Raw genomic sequence first — 23,264 nt, 5'->3', positions numbered from 1 at the left:
AATAATCTGCAAAACCCCTTCTGCTTGGATAAAAACAAAGGGCTCAGCCAGGCATTGGTGGTGTATATCTTTAATCTCAGCACTTGGGAGGCAGAGGCAGATGGATCTCTGTGAGTTCAAGGCCAGCCTGGTCTTCAGAGTGAGTTCTAGTACAGGCAAAGCTACACAGAGAAACCCTGTTCTGAAAAAAAACTAAAATAAGTAATTGTTTCAGCTGGGCAGTGGTGGCAATTTTTTTTTTTTTTTAAACTCAGCACTTGGGAGGCAGAGGCGGGTATTTCTCAGAGTGCAAGTCCAGCCTGGTCTACAGAGAGAGTTCTAGGACAGCCAGCGCTACACAGAGAAATCCTATCTTGAAAAACCATAAAAACAAACAAAAGCCCCATAGGGTTCGCCAAAGTCTTATTTCAGCACATTCTAGGCCACAGTCTAAACTAAGAAATGTATCTGCAAGAGCTGAAAATTGTACCTGTAATCCTAGCACTTGAGATGTATGAGGACCAACATAGCAAGTTTGATGACAACCTGGGCTAATGTCTCAGAAAAGTGAAAGCAGGCGGGAAGAGGCTTCTCCGCCCTCCCCATACATACAGTGGCATACTTGGGTTATGCTCATCACACTCGCACGGCACACACAGGCATTCCCTTGTGCTCTATGATTCAGGTGCCTGCTGGTGTCAACAAGGCCAGAAGGAGCACTTTATTATGATCTACAAGACTCTATTAATGCTTGCATAAGAACCTCAGCTAAGCAGAAAAACAAGCCAAAGTACCCAAATAGGGTTGCTTAAGCATGTGTACTCCTTGAAATATGACAGATTCCCCAAAGAAACGGCATTGGTTACTGAGACTTCCATATACATATAAAGATACAAAGCATTATCTACATGCTTCCTTAGCAATGCTGTAAGAACTAGATTCACAATAGAGAGGCTGCCTTCATGATATGCAGGGATTTTTTCTTTGTTTTTGTTTATTTTAAGATTTATTTTTATCTGGGCATGGTAGCACACACTTTTTTTGCGGGGGTAGTGGTGGTGGTGGTGGTGGTTCGAGACAGGGTTTCTCTGTGGCTTTGGAGGCTGTCCTAGAACTAGCTCTTGTAGACCAGGCTGGTCTTGAACTTACAGAGATCTGCCTGCCTCTGCTGGATTAAAGGTGTGCACCACCACTGCCTGGCTTGGTAGCACACACTTATAATTAATCCCAGTGCTCTGAAAGCAGAGGCAGGCAGATCTCTATGTCTTTAAGGCCATCCTGGCCTGCAGAGTGAGTTCCAGGCTAGCCAGGGCTACACAAAGAGACATTGTCTTATTTTTTTTTTTTTTTTTTTTTTTTTGGTTTTTCTGAGACAGGGTTTCTCTGTGGCTTTAGAGGCCCTCCTGGAACTAGCTCTTGTAGACCAGGCTGGTCTCAAACTCACATAAATCCGCCTACTTCTGTCTCCGAGTGCTGGGATTAAAGGCGTGCGTCACCACCACCGGGCGAGACATTGTCTTAAGCAAACAAAAAATTCATTTCCATTTATGTGTATGGGCTTGTTTGCCTGAATGTATGTATATGTACCACATGTGTGTGGTGGGTGCCCACAGAGGCCTGAAGAGGGTGCTGAATTGCCTGGAGCTGGAGTTTACTGACAGTTGTGAGGCATCACGTAGGTTTGGGGAATTGAACCTTGGTCCTCTGCAAGAATAGCCAGGGCTCTTAAACACTGAGCTGTCTCTTGTACACCCAAGTTGGTTCAGTGAGTAAAGGCACTTGCCACCTGGCCTGATGTCCTGAGCTCAATCCTGGGAACCCACTTGGTTACAGAGAACCACACAGAATGAACCAACTCCTGCAAGTTGTTCCCTGGCCTTCATAGACCCACACAAATAAATGTAAAGGAGTTTCAAGTCTTTTTTCCTTATTTTTCAAATATCAACTATACAGAAAGGCTTGTGGGGTTTTGTTTTGTTTTGTTTTCTAGTACAATAAAGATACATAAGCTGGGCCTGGGAGTGCACAATTGTAATCCTGGCATCCAGGAGACAGAGATGAGATTCTGGAGTTCAAGGCCATCTCAAGGCTACATAATAAGGCTTTGTCTAAAAAGACCAAACCCCAGGGCTAGACAAATGGCTCGGCAATGAAGAGCACTTGCTGCTGTTCCAGAAGCAGAGTTAGGTTCCCAGTATCTGGGTCCAATGGCTCACAGCTGCCTACACCTCCACCTGCAGGGGATCTGATGCACTCTTCCGGCCTCTAAGGACAACCACAAACAATTGGCATTTCCACAAACATTCACATACACATAGATAAAAATAGCACACACTACAAAAAATAACCTATGTGCCCTCTACCTGGACTGATCAATTGTTTTGTTTTGAGAAAAGGTCTTACGATGTAGCTTTGGGTGGCCTGGAACTCACTATATCAGACCAAGTTGGCCTTGAAATCAGAGATCTACCTGCCTGTGTTTCCCCACTGCTGGGATTAAAGGTGTAAAGCATCATGCTTAGACCCTGATTAATTCCTTTTTAAAACTTTTATTGATTCTTTGTGGATTTCATATCATGCACCCAATCCCATTCATTTCCACATCCCTTCTTATTCACCCTCTGCCCCTACAACCTCCCCACCAAAAATAAACAAAAACAAAAACAACAACAACAAGATCTTGTAGTGGAAGCTGTAATGTGTCACAGTGAGTCACACAGTAAACCCTTTAGTCCATACATCTTTACTTGCAAGTGTTCACTGCAAGAAGTCATTGGTCTGGTTTGAGGCCTCTGATTTCTGCTACAGTATCAGTGCTGAGCCCCCACTGGGACTCCTTTTGGATATCCTGTCGTTGCCTTGTGTCATGGAGGTCCTGCAGCTTTGGGTCTGCAGAACCAGCCCCTCCACGTGCTCCAGCAGATCACAGATGGGGTGGATGTTGGGATGGGCCAGCTCACAGCCCTGCTTCTGGGTCTGGGTGGTTGCTGGGTTCATTAGCCTGCCTGCTCTCCGTCATCCTCACCACCAGAGCGAACTCTCTAGTACTGCCCTGGCTAGCTCTCCCAATGCCACAGGCAGCAAGGGGCAGGACCGGCTCACCCAGGTCCCTACCAACAGGGTCAGCCCTATTGTGCTGTCCAGATGAGGAGCAAGGCATGCTTTCCAGTGAGGGGCAGGACCAACTCTATGCAGCCCTTGGATGTCAACATGGTTCCAGGCAACAGTCCAGACCAGAGATATCATCAAGGCTTTTATTGGTGATATGGGTCTTGGCCATGGACACAAACCCCTGCTGCTGCATGGCCATGGACCCAGACATGGTCCTCAACAGCAGCATGGGCTGGGACTTCACCATGGTCTCAGGTGGCTCCGCAGGGTGCTCACATCAGGCTGTTCCTCCCTACCTTTGAATCTTCAGATCTGTCTCTCTTTATAGTGCTCAAAAGGTTCTCTTTCTCTCCCGTCACTCTGCTCCACACTTGCACATCTTAGTGGCTCATGCTGCAGGTGGGCCACACGTTGGGTCTCTAGGTATCTTTTTCCTGCCCACTCTGCAATGCAGTGGGTGGGGCCTCTGGGTGTCTTCAAGTGTTTGTCCAACCCAAAGCTTCCAAAGGAAATAAATCTCTGGCCAAGCTTAGACACAGCACAGTAAAACCGGAGTTCAACATAGAGTCACCCAGTCTCACAGCTGATAGGCCAATGATGAGAAGTAAACACAGCAGCACATGTCCAGTCACTTGTGGGTCTCCATTCTGTAGGTACTGCTCTGCTTCCTGGGCTAGGATGAGGTTCTGGGAGTCACAGTGACACATAGAGTGGTCGGTGTTCTCAAAGGAATAAGGCATAGGCCCAACAGCATTTGTATTTGTTGCTGGCAGTGTCATTCACCTTTTCCCAAGGAGCAGGAAGAGCAACTGCCTTCACGACTCCAGTTCCGCCACTTCACAGCACACAAACTGCTCACCCTCCATTTCTCTACCACCTATTCGCTTGCTTCTTTCTCTCCCATCACGCCACAGTGTTGTCTTTGTGCTTCCTGGAGTGCCTGCCCTCTGCCCACGTGAATGGCAGCATGATGGGCTTCCCGACTGATTAATTCTTAGCATTACATTGTTGCCCTCAACAAAGTAAGCTAGAGATTTTGGTTAGTGGTATCGCCATTGGCACAGTAACCCAAGCAGAAGACAAAAAGCTGGTATCCAGCTGTCTCTATAAATGTTATTATACTGATTTTCTTGGCGACTGGACCAGTATTATTTTTGTATGTTTGTTTGTTTTTTGAGACAGGATTTCTCTGTGTATCCCTGGCTGTCCTGGAACTCTCTCTGTAGCCCAGGCTGACCTTGAACTCAGATATCTGCCTGCCTCTGCCTCCCAAGTGCTAGGACTAAAGGCATGTGCCACCACTGCTCAACTTAGACCAATCTCTTGCAGAATGTTCTATATCTCGATAAGTTCCCTTATTACTGTATTCAGGTCAAATGCATGGGCACTGCACCACCTGATGTCAGTTGTTCCAGACCTAGTGATTTGAACTTAGATCCCTGGATGACATCCAGATTGTTCTATCATAAGATTTTTCCCTTTCAAAATCAGTATTTGGGGGCTGGAGGGATGGCTCGGAGGTTAAGGGCACTGGCTGCTCTTCCAGAGGTCCTGAGTTCAATTCCCAGCAACCACATGGTGGCTCACAGCCATCGGTTATGAGATCTGGTGCCTCCTTCTGGTGTGCAGATATACATGGAAGCAGAATGTTGTATACATAATAAGTAAATAAAATCTTTAAAAAATGTTTTAAGAATATATTTATTCAGCCGGGCGGTGGTGGCGCATGCCTTTAATCCCAGCACTCGTGAGGCAGAGGCAGATGGATCACTGTGAGTTCGAGACTAGCCTAGTCTACAAGAGCTAGTTCCAGGACAGCCTCCAAAGGAAACTCTGTCTCAAAATACCAAAAAAAAAAAGAATATATTTATTCAGCTAAAAAGGTGGCTCAGCAGTTAACAGCACTTTCTATATAACTCCAGATCCAAGGGTTCAAGACTTTCTTTTGACATCCAAGGACATCAGACACACATGTGTTCATACCTACACACAGATATAATTTAAAATAAAATTTTTTGTTGCTTTTTCAATACAAAGTTTCTCCCTATAGTGTAGCCTTGTCCTGGAGCTCACTCTGTAGACAAGGCTGGTCTCAAATTCACAGAGATCTGCCAGCCTCTGCCTCCACAGTGCTGGGATTAAAGGCGTGTGCCACTACCATCTGGCTGCATGGTGTTTTCTTATAAGCATGTCAATAACATGACAAGGAGTTCCCTGGTCACAGAAGTTTGAAAGCTCTGCTTAGAACCCATGTGAAAGCACTTCCCAACCTCCAAGTCTCACAAAGAACACGCCAACTTGATTCATTCAATCTGATCTCTAGAAGGTCACCTTTAAAAATTTTTAAAAAAATTTATGTGTATGTGTGTGAGCACCTGCAAAGCCCAGAAGAGGACACTGGATTTCTGGTGATGCCCAGCATCTTGAAGACGCTGCTTGACAAAGCTTCAGTGCTTAGATGACTTGGACTGACCCTTCACTGCCCTTGGTGGAATCTGCTGCACAACTCTTGCCTATGTCTTTGACATGTTTAATGCTTGAATTCCTTGCTGTTAAGGGCCCCTCCCTGAAGACTAAAACCAAGATAATGTAACAATTCTCATAGAAGCTGATGTTAACAAGAATAAAATTTATGGTGGTTCCCTAGGAGAATCAGCTATGTAAGACTGAGTCTTCTATAGAACTTATAGCTTAAATGGTGTTAGTAAGCATGAGACACAGGATCTGAAAAAAAATCATTAAAGAAGAAAAACAGGGAAATCCTAGAAGTTAACAAATCATAACTGAATCATTAGCCTTCCATGTTTTTCCTCAGAAACATGGAACTAGCATGGACAAGGAAAAGATTTTGATTATAAAATTAATGACAAGCCTTGGTACCCACTTAAAGGCAAAGTAAGCAGTTTTAGGAATCTTGATGTCCTTTTACTCTTTGCAGGATTGTAATAATGATAGAGACCATATTGAAACAAGAGTTTATGACAGATACACAAAGAGAAACATTCTGACTCAGGGAACTGTCTGGCTTCCTGAGCACACTTGTCAGAGCAGGACTTCTAGGATTGTGGGAGGAATAAAGAAAAGAGTTCGGTACTTCAGAGGTCAAGGGAAAGGATGGCGGTCTTATGTCAGATACAAAAGAAAAATGGAAGCAAAGGACTGAGGAATTAGATTTCTGCAGAAAGATCAAATATTTATTATAGTAGATTAATAGAATAATACAGGAGAATCTTGATATGACAGGTAGTAGGAAACAATTTCTGACTATCAACTTAGTCAAACTTAACTACAGACATCTATTTCTGTATTTCTGTGACCGCAGGCTTTACAACACCAATTCTAAGGAAAAAAACACTGAGTTAAAAGAATTAATTTTATCATGTTAAATTTTAGTTCTTATGAAATTTGCTGTTTGCTCATTTGCCTCTTTTACTTTGATGTGCTTATGTAATCAAGGAAGATTTTAGAAAAAGTATGCACCATGAAGACTTTGTAATCAATGATTAAAGTCTATAAAGAAATGATTTTGTGTATAAATAAATCTTGTGAGAGTTGCAGGTTGTCAGAGTAGGTCAAGCCACACTGAGATGTGCTTCTCTGTCCATCTCCCGTGAAACGCAACTAAGAAGTGTTCCATAGCCACTCTTGCATGCACCCACTTCAGACCCTGCCCTCTTCTACAGCTGGATTCTGGCAACTAGCACCTACACACAGAATCTGAAGATAGGTAAGTTTCCCCCTAGCTGTTTCAGTCCAAGAAGGACTTCACTAAAGGCGTTGCAGGACCCCCATATAAGAAAAGGCTAGGTAAGAAGAGTGAGAAGTAAGTATAAAAATAGGACATACTAACTCCTTTGAGAGACAAATGTATATTGATATCCTTAAAAGCTCCTAAAAAAGAAAGGTATTAAAGTCCAGGAACACAGTTTGTCAGAATTTTTACAGTTTTCAGATCATGGAACTTTAGACTTAGAAGTTTGGGAAAAAGTTGGAAAAAGATATAAGATGCTGGTACACTAAACATGGCCGTGAAAAGGTGCTATTCAAGCATTTTCCTTGTGGGGACTACTAAACAAACCCTGTCTGCAGAAGAAGGGACAGATCTCCCCCACAATGTTTCTAAAAGAATCTCACTTGTTAAAGTATATGGAACTAAGATTTCTGTTAAGCCTCCTTTATTAAAGCATGAAGATTTAATTGATCTGTTAAATAATGATTCAGAGGGATCTGACCCTGAGGATGCACCCAAGGAGCCTTTAGATCCTCATAATGCCTATGATTTAGAAAAAGCTGTGAGATATCATGATAAAGATTGGCCTCCCCCACATATTAAGCCATCTGCTCCTCCTCTTAGAAAAAGAAAAACAGGGGAGACTTAAACATCATAGCTCAGGACTCTTAGCCATGTCTGGCACTGCCCATGAAGTAGCTTTATCTGGAGACCTTCTTTTAAGACATTCCATTATTTATGGGGACAAAGTGATGAGAATAATGAGACTTCATGGGAACCACTGCTTTACAAGCTTGTTAAAGAATTAAAGGAGGCAGTTGCCAGTTATGGTATCACGTCACTCTGTTATAACACTTTTGGAAAATTTTGGTACTTATTGGATGACTCCTAATGATTGGCATCAGTTGGCTAAAGTGTGCCTGCCAGGAGGACATTTCTTATTATGGAAGGTAGAATATGAGAAAGAAGCAAAAAAGGAAGCTGGCATCAGGAAGACAGAAGAGGTTATAGGTCTTTCTGTGCTATTGGGAGTAGCCCAATGGATTGATCCTGGGCAGCAGCTAAAAACACCTAAAAAAGATTTGCTTTTAATTCCTGATTTGGTTATTGCTACTTGGAGATACTTGCCTGCTTCAGATATTTCTTCCCCAGGGGTGGTTAATATAAAACAAAAGAGGGATGAACCTTATAATTCATTTATTTCTCCGCTCACTGATTTTGTGACCAAAATCATACCAAAGGAACAGGCTACAGAAATAATTAAACAACTGCTCTACGAGAACACCAATAATGCCTGCAAGACATTGTTAATATCTGCTAGCAGACTGTGAACTATTTCAGATTATCTGAAGGCTTGTGTTGATTTCACCCCGTTTTTCCTCAAGACATAGCTATTGCCGCTGCCCTTCAAGGTAAAACAACTACTCAGTTCCTCAGAGGCAGCCCCACTTCCCGACCAGAGAATGTGGAGACTTGTTTTTTCTGTGGTCAGAAAGGACATATAAGCTAACAGTGTCCTAATAAAAATCAAGAAGGACCTGTTCAGCCTTCCTCAGGCTTCCCTCTGTCTTCGGTGTCAGAAAGGATTTCATTGGCAAAGAGATTCTGGCGCTAAATTTCATAAAAATGGGACTCCCCCCACACCACCACCTAAGGGACCTAAAACTCGGAGATAATTTAGCACCGCCTCCTGCTTTCCCCTTGGGAAACTTCCAGAGGGGCCAACCCCAGCCTGCCCCCCCTCCCCAGTGGGAGTAACAATGACCAATCCCTTCCTTCCTGCCCCAGGACACAAGTCAATCCAAAATTATTCCAGACAACCTCAGGGAATGGAGGACTGGATCTCAAGTCTACCACCTCAGTCGAATTAACCCCAGACATCCCTAATGAAACGGTCCCTTCAGGAGTTTCTGAACCTTTACTCCCTGGTCAAGTGGGATTAGTTTTAGGTAGAAGTTCAACTTCTCTTCAAGGGAACCATGTTATTTCTGGGGTCATTGACTCTGATTATATGGGGGGAATCAAGGTCATGATTCAAGCACCAGTAAAAACCATACAGATTCATTCTGGTCAGAGAGTTGCTCAATTATTAATCTTACCCTACTTTTCTCATGGCCATTCAGCTTCAAATATACCTCGAGGTAGCCAAGGCTTTGGCTCACAGGATCATGTATTTTGGTTACAAGAAATAGAGTTCGGGGTCTTTTAAAAATCTTAAAAATTCAAGGAAAAGAGATACAGGGGCTTATGGTTACAGGGGCTGATGTCTCTTATATAGCAGGAAAGAACTGGTCACAAAATTGGCCTATTACCACTAGCCCCTCCATTTTATACAGAATTGGACAGACCCCCTCAAGTTGCTAAAAGCTCACAAGCTTACAGTGGGAGGATGGTGATAATAAAGGGACTCCTCACTCCTTATGTAATTCCAGCACTCCCTTCTCTTTATGGGGATGGGGTATTCTGGAAAAAATGGGCCTCCTCTTGGTAAGCCCTAACGAAATTATCTCCTCTCAGATGTTACAAATAGGATATGACCCCAAAAGGGATTAGGAAAAAAATAGCCAAGAAAGATTTTATCCAATAGAACCAAAAAATAAACAGGACAAATATGGCTTCCGGTATCAGGGTTTTTAACTGGGGACATTGCAAAACAATTTTGGTGTTGTTGTTGTTTTGTTTGGTTTTTCAAGACAGGGTCTCTCTGTGTAGCCCTGGCTGTCCTCGAACTCACAGAGATCTGCCTGCCTCTGCCTCCTGAGTGCTGGGATTAAAGGTGTGTGCACCCACCACCACCACCACCACCACCACCACCACCACCCATCCACAAACAATTCTTAACAGCTGATCCTATAACTTGGAAATCTGATGACCCTGTCTAGGTAGAGCAATGGCCCCTAATATAAGAAAAGATCCAGACAGCTGAGGCTCTAGTTTAGGAACAGCTGGACACTGGGCATATTATGTCTACAAGTCTTTGGAATACTCCAATTTTTGTTACTAAAAAGACATCAGGAAAATGGAGACTATTATAGGATCTCAGAAAAAAATAATCAAACTATGGAAACCATGGGAACTCTTCAGCCTGGCCTCCCTTCTCTTGCTGTGATCCCCAAAGAGTATAGATTTACAGGACTGTTTTTTCTCTATCCCCCTTCCTACAGATGGAAAAAGATTTAACTTAAGTCTTCCCTCTGTAAATTTAAAGCAGCCTTATAGATGCTTTCATTGAAAAATTCTTTCCCAAGGAATAAAGACTAGTTCCACATTGTGCCAAAAATTTGTTGATTTGGCCCTTACAAAAGTTAGGCTCACTTATCCAGATATTTATCTGGTCCACTATATGGATGACAATTTTTTAGCTCACCCAGATCAAGCTTTCTTATAAATGTCCTACAAACTATTGTTAGTCACTGACCAGATTTCTCTGTCATCACTCTTGCATCTACCCTCTTCAGACCCTGCCCTCATCCGGAGCTGGACTCCAGCAGATCTCCTGAAACTGGAGTTACAGGTTGTAGTAAGCAACCTGACATAGGTTCTGGGAACCAAACTGCTGTTCTCTGCAAGAGTAGCAAGTGCTATTAACCACTGAACTCCAGCCCCTAGAAATAATTTAAGATTTATTTATTATTTCATGTGTATATGAGTTTTGCTTGCATGTATGTATATGCACTATGTGCTCATCTGATTCCCTCTGAGGACAGAAGGGGACATTGGATCTCCTGGGACTTGAGTTACAGATGGTTGTGAGTCACATTGTAGATGCTGGGGATAGAGCCCAGGTCCTCTTACAAGAACGAAAAGTGCTCTTAATTGCCGAGCCAACTCTCCATCCCACAAAAGATGCCATTAAAAAAAAAAAAAAAAAAACCTTCTTAAAAAAAATACACACACACACACACACAAAATCAATGTAAATAGATGAATGCAGGAAAGAACTGCATTAATAATCACTATTAAGAATATATCAGCCAGGCGTTGGTGTTACATGCCTTTAGTCCCAGCACTCGGGAGGCAGAAGCAGTCCGATCTCTGTAAGTTTGAGACCAGCCTGGTCTATAAGAGCTAGTTCTGGTACAGCCTCCAAAGCCACAGAGAAACCCTGCCTTGAAAAACCAAAAAAAAAAAAAAAAAAAAAAAAAAAAAAAAAAAAAAAAAAAAGAGAATGTATCAAGGTGGGCATGGTGGTGTATACCTTTAATCCCAGCACTTGGGAGGCAGAGGCAGAGCAAATTCAAGGACAGCCCAGCTTAGGCAGTGAAGGTAACAATCAAAAACAGAAAGCTGGAAAAGATGTATTGAACAAAGGGTCCATATTCCAGCCCCAGCAAGCAACAGAACTTGATAGCTTCAGCCATGTGGTTCTGGCTTTAGGGTTTAAGAATAGAAAAAAGGAGTTATGGGATTTGCCTCTGAGACCAAGGAAAGCCGAGAGGCCAGGCATGAGTCAGGGGTGGCCCTGAGTGGAGGCCTGAGAGGCCATTCTATGAAGATGTGAAAGTGAAGCTGACTGCCTGGCATGAACTACCACTGTCCAGCAAACGGTAGACTTAAATAAGGTTGGGACTGTTATAAACTATGGGGACTTTTAAAGTTGGGCTGAATGCATTTTTCCATTATGATTTGGCTACAAGCCTTTGGGGGACAGGGAGTGGAATGTGGTGGTTTGAAAGAAAATGGCCCCCAAAGGAAGTGGCACTATTACGAGTTGTAGCTTTCTTGAAATAGCTTTGTTGGTCTTGTGGGAGGAAGTTTGTCACTGTGCAGGTGGCTCTGAGGTCTCATATATGCTCAAGATACCACCCAGTGTCTCATGTCACTTCCTGTTACATTTTGATCAAGATGTAGCCAGCCCCATGTCTGCCTGCATGCTGCCGCTACCCCTGCTGTGATGGTAATGGATCAAATTTCTGAAACTGTAAGCGGGCCACCCCAATTAAATGTTTTCCTTTATAATAGTTGCGGTGGTCATGGTGCCTCTTCACAGCAATAGAACCCTGACTGAGACAGAGGGTAACAGGTGCTTGCTGGCCTGGCATTGGTGGCTCATGCCTTTAATCCCAGCAATTGGGAGGCAGAGGCAGGCGGAACTCTGTGAGTTTGAGGCCAGCCTGGTCTACAGAGCAGTTCCAGGACAACCTCCAAAGCAATACAGAGAAACCCTGTCTTGGAAAACCAAAAAGAAAAAGAAAAAAAAGAAAAAAAAGAGGTACTTGCTGCCAAGCCTGATGACCTGGGACACACAGAATGGAAAGAGAAAACTGATTCTCAAAAGTTGTTCTCTGATCTCCATGCATGTGCCCCCTGCTAAGATAAATATAATATTTTAAAACAAACAAATTTGTTACCACCAACACTACAAGGGCAGATGGCATGGGTTCAAGGACAAACCTTTGAAGGCGTCTGTTGCTCCAGGAGCGCAGTTCTTATCAGGGTGAAACTTCAGGGCGAGCTTCCTGTAAGCTTTCTTAAGCTCTTCATCACTGGCATTTTGAGAAACACCCAGAATTTCATAGTAATTTCTGCACTTCTTGATTCTTAAAGAAAAAAATTAAAAATATGTGTATCTACAGAGACTCTATTTGTATAACTAATAGCCAAACAATACATCCCTCTGACCTGTGAACCCCAAAGCAAGCCTAAGGAAGTAGTGAAGCCATTGATGACACATTCAAATCTCCCTTCCCAGACCTCAGTACTTGGCATTGCCTCTCTGGGTGTTCTCTTCTCTGCAGCCTATATTCATATAAGTGGGCAGAAGAAGCATGTTAGCCTTCATGTCAAAGTTCAGGGTAAGATTCTGAGAGTTAATCAAAGTACAGCAAAGCTAGAAGAATTAGCTAATTACCTCATTTTGTTTTCTTGAGATAGCATCTCCAGCAGCCCAGGCTACCAGAGCTCACTACGTAGCTGAGGCTGCTCTTGAAGTCTTCGTCCTTCTGCCTCCCTTCCCCACATGCTGAGACAGACTATAGGTGTATGCTCTCACATCTGCCCTTACGGCTGTCTTTGAAAACTGTATAAGTGGTTTCCCTTCAGGGAGATGGGGAGTGGTTTGTTTTGTTTTGAGACAGTGTCTTTCCATGTAGTTATGTGCCACTGCATAATCCCAGCCCTCAGGAGGCAGGAGTAGGTAAATCTCTGAGTTTGAAGCCAGCCTGGAGTGGAGTGCCAGGACGTCCAGGGCTAAACAGAGAAACCCTGTCTTGAAATAAAAAAAAAGTCTCCTAGGGCATGGTGGTATAAGCCTTTAATCCCAACACATTGAAAGACCCTGTCTCAAACAAACAACAACAAAGAGAGAGGATCTCTCAGTCTATAGCTCTTGCAGGTCTGGCTGGTCTCAAGCTCTCAGCACCCACACGTCAGGTGACTCACAGCTGCCTATAACTCCATCTCCAGGGTATCTGATGCCCTCTTCAGGTGTCTGTGGTGTCTCATGTGCTGTGCATACACAGACACATAAAAATAAAAATCAAGAAAGGTAATGATGTCCTCTCTTTTCAGACCTGACTTTGTGTATGTCTGCGTGCTGAGGAACAGACAGCCCCCTATGTAGCTCTGGTTACCCTGGAAGTTGCCTATTCCTCCTGTTCCAGAGTGCTAGGATTACCGGTTTGCACAACCAGGCATGCCTCATTCCTGATTTTAGTCATTTGAATATTGTTTGTTGCCCTGGGCAGTATAGTTAAACGTTCATCAATTTTCTTGTCATTTTAAAGATTCAATTTATGATTTTATTGGTTTTTCTCTATTGTTTTACTATTTTCTATTTTATTTATAGCTACTCTTGTATTGTTTCCTTTACCCTTCTTATGTAGGGTTTTTTGTTTTTTTTTGGCCAAGGGTCTCAAACTGCAGATATTCCTGCTTCAACTTAAGTTCTTTGACAACAGGCTTATGCCACCATGCCTACCTTCTACTTCCTTCCTTCCTTCTTTCTTTCTTTCTTTCTTTCTTTCTTTCTTTCTTTCTTTCTTTCTTCCTCCCTTCCTTTCTTTTAAATGGTTCTGGGTATTAGACCCAGGGTCTTCCAATGCTAGGCAGGAACTATATCTCAGCCCTCTTTTTACTATCTTATTTTGAGACTGGGTCTCCCTAGCTGCCCAGTATGGCCTTGAACTCACTTTGTATCCAGACTGGCCTTAACCTTGCAAATGCTCTGCTCTTAGTCTCCTGAGTAGTCAGGATCACAAACCTGGATCACACCTGCTTAAGAGACATCTTTTTTTATTTTTTTTAATGTACTGGAGATCAAACCTAGGGCCTCGTGCATGTGAGACAAAGCTCTTTGCTGCTGAGTTACATGCCCAGGCCTTGCTTTTGTGCTTTGTTTTCCCTACTTCTCTTAAAGCGCATAGTACAACTCACATTATATTCTAACACTCCATTCTCACCCAGTCTTTCATTGGAAGTTAAGAAGATAGTGTCTTTCAATAATAAGAAAATGGGGGCTATAGGGATGAATCAGTAGTTAAGAGCCCTGGCTGCTCTTCCAAAGGACCTGGTTTTGGTTCCTACCACACACATGTAGGCTCAAAACTGCCTACCTGTAACTCCAGTTTCAGTGTCCAAAGCTCTAAGCCTCCTAGAGCACTGAACAAACATGGTATACAGACATACATGCAGGGAAAGCATCTACACACATAAAATAAAAAATAAATCTAAAGGAAAATGGTGATGTTATATAGCCCATTCTGAGACAAACACTCTTGTAAGCACTTTTTGCATATTTAATCCTATGAAAGCAATTCTCAACCTGTGGGTCCTGACCCCTTTGGGGCTTTGAAAGATCATTTCACGGGGTCGAATATCAGATAACCTGCATGTCAGATACTTACATTATGATTCATAACAGTAGCAAAATTACAGTTATGAAGTAGCAACAAAATAATTTTATGGTTGGGATCACCATAACATGAGGGACTGTATTAAAGGGTCACAGCATTAGGAAAGTTGAGAACCACTGTATTACAGGCTTACCTTTGAACCCCTAGTAGCTGTTCCTCTGTATAAGTGGAACTCCCCTCTCCCTGCCGGGTCTGATTCCACTCATTCTCAGACTTTTTTTCCTTTTGTGCTTTCATGCAGTTACAGCAACCACAGGGATCATGGCTGCCAGGTTGTCTGTCTTCTGGGTATTTGTTTCTTCTAATTGCATCAATGTAAGCTGCAAAACAACAGCCAAATCAACCACCAGTTCAAGCCAATTTAGACCTTGGTTTACTTTTTCTGAGACAAGGTTTCACTATGACTGGCCTCAAATTCATGAACCTTCTGCCTTGGCTTCTCTAGAGTTGGAATTACAACTTATGCAACGATGCCCAGCTCTAAAATTTTGCTGTTTGCCTTAGCTCTGTTGGGGGCAGTATGTAGATAAGAGTGAAGAAATGTTTAAATGACCAGAGATACCCGAGACTTCAAAATTTCCATTCAAAACTCAAGCAAACATCTTCCCTCAAATACTATACAGAAAATACAGGATGCAACCAAGAAAAAAATTTAAATGCCAGAAACACAAAGCCCAAAATTTTCACCATACTTAACAGTACTCATTCAACAAATGCTCTTAACTTAGATACAAGAGGGCTTGTGAGGCATCTCCACCCAATACCTTGCCTTTAGTGCAGTGTAGAGAGAGGCTTATCTCTTTGTGCTGCAACGTCAGAGGTGACATTCCTCATAAAACAATACTTTGCTTGCAATGCCCCTACCCTTAACATTTAAAGCATAAACAGAACCTGTCTCAAAAACAAACAAAAAGTACAATAAAACAAACAAAACAGAATGGAATTGTTTAATTCTTTTAAATAAGCATTTGTAGGAGTTGGAGCGACGGCTCAGCCGTTAGGAGTGAAGACTGCTCTTGTAGAGGATCTGAATTTGGTTTCCAGCACCCATATGGCAGCTCAAACCTCTTCTAACTCCAGCTCCAGGTGGATCTGATGCCTCTGGCCTCTGAAGGCACGGGAATTCCCAGGCACATATTACCCCTCTGCCCCCCCCCACACACACACACAATTAAAGACAAAATAAATCTTTTTAAAAAATTAAACGAACACTTGCAGAACTAATATGAACCAATACACTGGGCTAGACATATCAGGGCTTGTATGGGTGAGACCAATTCCTACCCACAAAAAGATTCTAGTTTAGTGCAAGAGGATTCAATAAGTCCTGACGCCTACAAAATGTACAGAGCAATCCAGGGAGGACACAGCACTCCTGTCTTGCCAGAAGACCGGAAAAGGCTTTAAGAACATCTTTCTCTCCTACTTAAGACCCTTCAGTGACACTGCCTCGGCAATCTTCCTTTAAGGCATCCTTCGTATCTTTACATGTAACGTTTTCTCCACAAGTTTCTCTCGACACCCAGGCTGTGTTGGGTGACTTGTCAGTGTGCAACCCAAACCCCCAACCTTGCTGTGGTAACCCAGGAACTTACTGGCTGTGTTTTGTAAAAGGCTGCTAATCGGCCAAACTCTCTCAGTGGACTGAGTTCTGTGAGCTCAGGGACCCGCGTCTGTCAAATTACCCCTGCAGATTCAGTATAATGCAGGACATATGATAGGTATTGGATCAAAACTTTCTGCCTGACCGTAGGGTGGAAAAGGACAGACAGCTTACTGGCCCTGATGAGACCTTGGGGACAAGACCAAACCGGGACTGAGAGTCAGGTGGCCTAATGTGGAGGAGTTATCAGTAAAGGGCAGGTAAGTACAGAACTCAGCATCCTAAGAGTCCTCGAATCACAGGAGGTCAAGACTGGCCGGGCAGCCGCGGGCTCTGCATGGGGCATGGGCCGGGGCGGGGCTGGGGGCTCTGAGGCAACTAGTCGTAGCCGGTGACTGAGCTCTGGACCACGACTTCAGCCGGAGCCAGCGTTTCCCGGCCTCGGCCCTGGGCCATCCTCCAGCGCAACCCGAACCCTACCCAGGCTTAGCATCTCCCGACAAGCCTCCATCTGGCCCAGGATCTTGACCTTAAGATCCGAGAAGCCGCATCCCTGATCTCTTCGGAATGCCAACTTGTCCCACCCTCCAGTCCGGGACCTGGTACCTTGGGTCCAGCGCTCCCCGCTGCCCAGAGTGGCCGCCATATCGGTTTTCAGTCAGCAGGTCGGTGGAGCCTCGCAAGTCCGGGAGGCTGAAAAAGAGGGGGCGCGGAGCGCAGGGCATGCTGGTCATTGTAGTTTAGTCCGTGTAGGCTGCGGTGCTACGCGACTACAAGTCCCGGTGCGGCCTGCGCGGGAGACGCAGAGATGCAGAGGTGTGAAGAGGCCGGGTCCCCAGAGAGAGGCCTGTAGGATTTAGTCGGCTGGTTTCTGCGTGGCTACTGCCTCTGACGCAGACTCATCTGTAGCTGGGGATAGTGACTTCTGTCCTGCCTGATCCTGAGAACCTACAAAGGTCCTTCGGCACAATGGCTTGGCACATTGTAAGCCAACTGGTGACGTTCACACCCTCAGGAATGTCCCCTCTTAAGTATCTACCAGTGCCTACTCTGCAAAATCTATGGAGATAGAAAGATGGCTTGGGGAAGGCTAAACTCAACTGGGAAGTTTAATGGCCGCAAACAAATGAAAATAGAGGCGAATTTAATGTAATAGTAAGACAGTAGCTTGGGTGGGTTCCTCCTGTCTAAGCTCCTTAGGCATCCTTATGGGGGGGGGGTGTAAATTTGGAACCGCCATCAGAGCCCTTGTCATTGCCATCCCTTGTTTTTACTAAATCACATTATACTCATGAGCCTCTGAGGCTCTTTCTTCTCCCTCCTTCCCAGACCTTTCTTTGGTCTGTTTTCTTTTCTGAAGGGCAAGCCCTAAGAGATTTGTAAAGAGGAAATGAGGTCTTATTCCTTCTGTTCCTCACCCTGTTTTCCATGGAGTCTAGCAATGAATCAAAGCACTACTTTCGCATGATTCACAGGGAATCTGGTCTCCTCAATCCCTTACTCATCCACAGAGGAAGATGATGAGGTTGGGATCACCTAACCTAGTCTAATCACCAAGCCAAAAATCAGGTCTACAAAAGGGCAGAATGATCAGAATTTCAGAAAATTACCTACATAATAAAAAAATACCTGAAATTAAATTATATCTTATTTAAAAAAACTAAATCAATTATGTTGTCAATCACCAGTTACTTAGGCTGTAGGGAAAGTGGGGTAGACATGGGGATGCATAGCCCTGAAGCCAAACAGAAGGGTAAGAGCTCCATATGACATGTGGCTCTAACCTCCCTGCTGTCATAGCTCTGGCATACTGACTTCATGACCACTTGGAACACCAGGACAAGGCTTCTCTGTGGGGAAAAACACTGGCTCAGAAGTTAGATACAGGATGTAGTTGAGAGTTTGTCTCAAATCATTGTGTGGCTCTGACCAACTTTCTTCTGCTTCAATTTCAGTTTTCTAAAAATTGAGAAGGTTAGATTTGATTGGTAGTTGAGGCAGCCTTAAGACTCATTGTGTGGCTGCCTCTGGGACCTTCTCTGAGGCACTGGAAAGGGAAGGGAGGCACAGCAGGGAAGGCCGTATTGCCCTTCTCCAACCAAAACATTTCTGATTTATATTTTGTGACCTAAAAAAGCATATATTTGAAAACGACCAGATTAACGGAACCTTAAGGGCTTGTGCCATTTGTAATACCAGTTACAAATAGAGAACCTAAAGATAGCATTGTGCTCTACCCCCACCTCCATAACTAGCAAGAAGATGATAGCTGTCTAGATATTTGAACATCATCATCTGATTTAGGAGGGGGAACAGCATAATGGTTAAAAAGATTAGCGTAACATTGCTGACAGATACAAGAAGATAATGCTTATAAACTACTTACAATTTGTCTGGTATTTAATAAATGCCAGCCAGTACTACAGACTAACATGGCAGAACAAAAATCATTTCTTTGTAACTTGACATTGTAAATTAGTAGTGTAGAGTCTGTATTAGGCATGTCATAAAGTCTCCAATATTTCTAACTAGGTCTCCATGCCTGTGTATCTGGCAAATTATTATTATTATTACAAATAGGAGAAAAAGAATAACACTACCAAAAAGGGATAGGAAGCTGATAGCCCCTGTGTCCTAGCACCTGGCTCTAGCTACTAAAGCTGATGATGTTACCCATTGCTGATTTCAAAACAGATCAAAGGATAAGCCAGGCGTAGTGATGCACATGTTTATGTCAGCACTAGAGAGGAAATGGCAGAATCAGAAGTTCAAGGCAGCTTTTCTCCCCTAGCGCCGCCGGGCCGCAGGTCTGTGTGGAGCCGCGGTTGCGGGTGTCTGTTCCGCAGGATGGGGTTCGTGAAAGTTGTCAAGAATAAGGCCTACTTCAAGAGGTACCAAGTGAGATTTAGAAGGCGGCGAGAGGGTAAAACTGACTACTATGCTCGGAAACGATTGGTGATCCAGGACAAAATTAAGTACAACACACCCAAATACAGGATGATAGTTCGTGTAACTAACAGAGATATCATCTGTCAGATTGCCTATGCCCGTATAGAAGGGGACATGATAGTCTGCACAGCATATGCACACGAACTGCCAAAATACGGGGTCAAAGTTGGCCTGACAAATTATGCTGCAGCCTATTGCACCGGCCTGCTGCTGGCCCGCAGGCTTCTCAATAGGTTTGGTATGGACAAGATCTATGAAGGCCAAGCGGAGGTGATTGGAGACGAATACAATGTTGAGAGCATCGATGGCCAGCCTGGTGCCTTCACCTGCTATTTGGATGCAGGTCTTGCCCGAACTACAACTGGCAATAAAGTTTTTGGGGCCCTGAAGGGAGCTGTGGATGGAGACTTGTCTATTCCTCATAGTACCAAACGATTCCCTGGTTATGATTCTGAAAGCAAGGAGTTCAATGCAGAAGCGCATCGGAAGCATATCATGGGACAGAATGTCGCAGACTCCATGCGCTACCTAACGGAGGAAGATGAAGATGCGTACAAGAAACAGTTCTCCCAGTACATAAAGAACAACGTTACTCCAGACATGGAGGAGATGTATAAGAAAGCTCACGCTGCTATCCGAGAGAATCCAGTCTATGAGAAGAAGCCCAAAAGAAAGGTGAAGAAGAAGAGGTGGGACCGTCCCAAAATGTCTTTGGCCCAGAAGAAAGATCGGGTTGCTCAAAAGAAGGCAAGCTTCCTCAGAGCTCAAGAACGGGCTGCTGAGAGCTAAAGCAATTTTCTATGAAGATTTTTTCATAAAGATAATAAACTTATTGACCAAGCAAAAAAAAAAAAAAAGTTCAAGGCAATTTGGGACACAGAAGACCGACCTTGTATTAAAAACCAAAACAAAACAAAACAAAAAAACAGATGTGGTAGAACACGTCTGTAGTACCAGCACCCAGGAGGCTGAAGCAGGAGGATCCTAGTTTGAAGTCAGCCTGAGACACACTATGAAACCTTGTCTCAAACAAAAAAGTCTGACAGAGTGCATCGGTATGGGAAGGACTGTGCATCACGACCAGGTGGATCGTGATATATTCTTAAACTTGAAAGACAAAAGCATCTAAACCATGAGATAAGCTGAAGACCCAACTCTGAGGCCCTAGGCCTATGATCAGCTCATATATTTCAGAAGACTGGGTCTCGGCAGGGGAGATGGCTCAGTGGTTAAAGTTTAGGCTCATAACAAGAGGGCAGAGAAGCCTAGGTCCTAATGAGGAGCATGCATCAGATGGTTATACATAAAAGTGCTTCTGCTTTGGGGATTGTAGATAGCCTGCTTCTAGAAGACAGCCAGCTGAGATAGGATATGTTTTGGATTCCCAGGGCACAGGGCAATCGTGGATGGATGTCTGAGCACCATTAACTCAGAAGTATTGGCCTAGACTGAGAAGTAGCATGAATTATGAAATCATTTGGGTTCAGAGTCTAGGTTTAAAAGTATTGGGCAAAACTAAAAAAATGAGGTTTCCTGAGGAGCACTGTCTCTCCATTCTCTGAAATCTCCTAGTAGAAGAAGAAAGACAAAAGGGGGTGGTGGTGGCATTGCAACCTTCTCAGGTAATTACCACGAAAATGTACCCATTGACGCCTTGATGCCTCAACTGACATTTCTGGATTTGTCTGTCTCTAATTATTATATCACTTGAACAAATTTAGAACTCTAAACCCCAACAGTGAGAACCTTTCTGTGCCAGTTGCTACTTATGTTGCTACCAATCACTTAGCAGAAATCATTACATCAGTCAACATTTGTGCTTGTCTGAGGTAGAGGAGCCAAGGGAAAGCAACCAGCAACAAGAGCAAAGATAGTCCTAGAGGTGGGCTGGAGAAGTGGCTCACAGTGGCTCTTGCAGAGGTCAGTTCCCAGCACCATGTCAAGTGGCTCACAACCACCTGTAACTCCAGCTCCAGTGCATTCTGCATCCTCTCCTGGCCTTCAGTGGCACTTGCATTCACATACAACCACTTACAGATGCACATATACACATAATTTAAAAATAAAAGAGCCTCTTGGAGGGAAATAAGGGAAGAGAATTGGGATCTCCAAGCTAGTTTTCAGGAAGGAAATAGGTGCAAAAGTTGCAGGAAAAGGGAAAATATTCACAAATCCAGGTGGCTGGCAATCAGGACCACAGGTTGTTGGGTTTTTGTTGTTGTTGTTTGTTTGTTTTATTGGGTTTTTTTTTTTTTTTTTACAGATTTACATAGAATTTAGTCGGACTAGCCTGGCTTTGGGAAATTATGTGCCAGAGTAAGGGCAAGGGAGCCTGCAGCCAGTTTTCTACCAGTTTTATCCACCATTTTCAGAACATTTGTTTTTAGAGATACTGATATGAGGTTTGTCCCATCCAAGACCGGAAAAAAAAAAAAGCACTGGGTAAATTTCCTTCTTTTATTTAGGGCTTGTGTACTTGAGCTAGTGTGTTGCTTGCTTTCTTATAGGTTGAGCAAAGAAATGGGAAGACATTCTAACACACACACACACACACACACACACACACAGAGAGAGAGAGAGAGAGAGAGAGAGAGAGAGAGAGAGAGAGAGAGAGAGAGACTTCCTGCTTTAGAACTGTGTAGTCTTGTATGAGAAAAGGGAGGAAGTTGTCTTGTAAATGGTCACCATCCTGTTGTCTAGACATCAAGGAAGAGATGTAGGCTTAGGGAAGCTCCAGGAGCAGCAGAGGGCTGCACTCGGATTTCCTGTCAGAGTGGGACTCTTGTATTTGCATACAAAATAGAGTCCTACCAAAGACCCCTCCACAACATAGTTAGCTGAGAGCAGGATTTGGTGTTAAATGAGTTCATCTTGGACCCCTCCCCAGAGTATTGTTACTTAGCAACAGGAACATCATTGTGGCTAGTGTAGTAATGAAGTGTCAGTAGCAGGGTAAGAGCCTTGCAATCTCCAAGATATTAATACCCGGTCCTTCCTCCCCTCCCCTATATAAGTACCTTATGACTAACAGCTCGAATTTGTAGTACATTGTCCAGAGTTGGGGAAAATTTGTGGGCTTTGTAAGTCACTTGAGTTAACCAGAATGAAATCCACCCATGTCCTTGACCTGATTAGTCCAGCTTTATAAGCATCTGAACCAAGTGTCCATAGCAGAATGATAACAATTCTAATAGAATTCAAGACTTCGAGACATTATTATGTCACTTGGAAAGTTCTATGACAGTGACAGATTTCTGAACTGTAGCTGGATAGTAAAGCATGTGCTTTTGGAAGTGCAATTTAAAGAAAATCTATCTAAACTAAAAAAAAATTTACTGTAGTATGGAGGCCATAGATGACTCAGTGGGTAAAATTACTTGCGGCGTAAGCTTGAGGACTAGAGTTGGGGATTCCCTACACCCATATAAAAGCTGGGTAGTCACAGAGGCCTGCAGTGATCCCAGTGTTGGTGAAGTAAGAGATGGGTGTTTCCTGGGGAGAACTGGATAGCTAGACTAGCCAGACCAAGAAGCACTACATTCAAGTGAGAGACCTGCCTGAATACATAGGGTGAGAGACCCTGTCTGAATACATAGGGTGAGAGACCTGCCCAAATACATAGGGTGGAAAGTAAGTCAAGAAGACATGGCCTGTCAGCCTCTGGCCTCCACCTGCAAAATGCACACACGTGCATTCCCACTCACAAACATGTGTATGCCACATATATATATAAGTACATATAACGCACACACATGATAAAGAAAAAAATACTGACTCATTTGGTAGTGTGTTTAAAATGCATGAATGCCTAAGTTTGATCCCCAGCACTGCATAAAACCAGGTACAGTAGTATCATATCTACACTTGAGAGTGCAGGCAAGGTTATCTTTGGCTGCAATGTGAGTTCTGGGCTAGTCTGGGATAGAGGAGATCCTGTTTCAAAATTAAATAAGTAAATACTATAGCATTGATATATAAAATGAGTACTCCAGGAAATGGACTCTGAGACACTGAGATATGTATACCAAAGGGTTATTAA

General features: G+C 43.6%; 2 protein-coding genes across 2 annotated transcripts in view; one reads left to right on the top strand and one right to left on the bottom strand.

Annotated features, from left to right (window-relative positions):
* Dnajc18 (DnaJ heat shock protein family (Hsp40) member C18) overlaps positions 1 to 17,034 on the bottom strand; it is a 35,917-nt gene extending 18,883 nt beyond the window's left edge. The window contains exons 1-3 of the mRNA XM_027400763.2: positions 16,883 to 17,034; positions 14,807 to 14,993; positions 12,215 to 12,360 (exon numbers count right to left, since the gene is read on the bottom strand). Of these exons, the coding sequence (XP_027256564.1) occupies positions 12,215 to 12,360; positions 14,807 to 14,993; positions 16,883 to 16,922 (373 nt within the window). The 5' untranslated portion in view covers positions 16,923 to 17,034. The remainder of the gene's footprint in view (positions 1 to 12,214; positions 12,361 to 14,806; positions 14,994 to 16,882) is intronic.
* Positions 17,035 to 19,010: 1,976 nt separating this feature from the next.
* LOC100756946 (60S ribosomal protein L5) lies at positions 19,011 to 20,082 on the top strand. The gene has a single exon (XM_027400764.2). It carries the CDS (start codon positions 19,028 to 19,030, stop codon positions 20,012 to 20,014), a length of 987 nt encoding a protein of 328 aa, XP_027256565.2. The 5' UTR covers positions 19,011 to 19,027; the 3' UTR covers positions 20,015 to 20,082.
* Positions 20,083 to 23,264: the final 3,182 nt, after the last annotated feature.

The sequence above is a fragment of the Cricetulus griseus genome, chromosome 2 (assembly GCF_003668045.3).
Source record: "Cricetulus griseus strain 17A/GY chromosome 2, alternate assembly CriGri-PICRH-1.0, whole genome shotgun sequence".
In the NCBI taxonomy this organism is placed as follows: Eukaryota; Metazoa; Chordata; class Mammalia; order Rodentia; family Cricetidae; genus Cricetulus; species Cricetulus griseus.
Note: the sequence above shows the minus strand (reverse complement) of the source record. Positions and strands in the feature narration are given on the sequence as shown.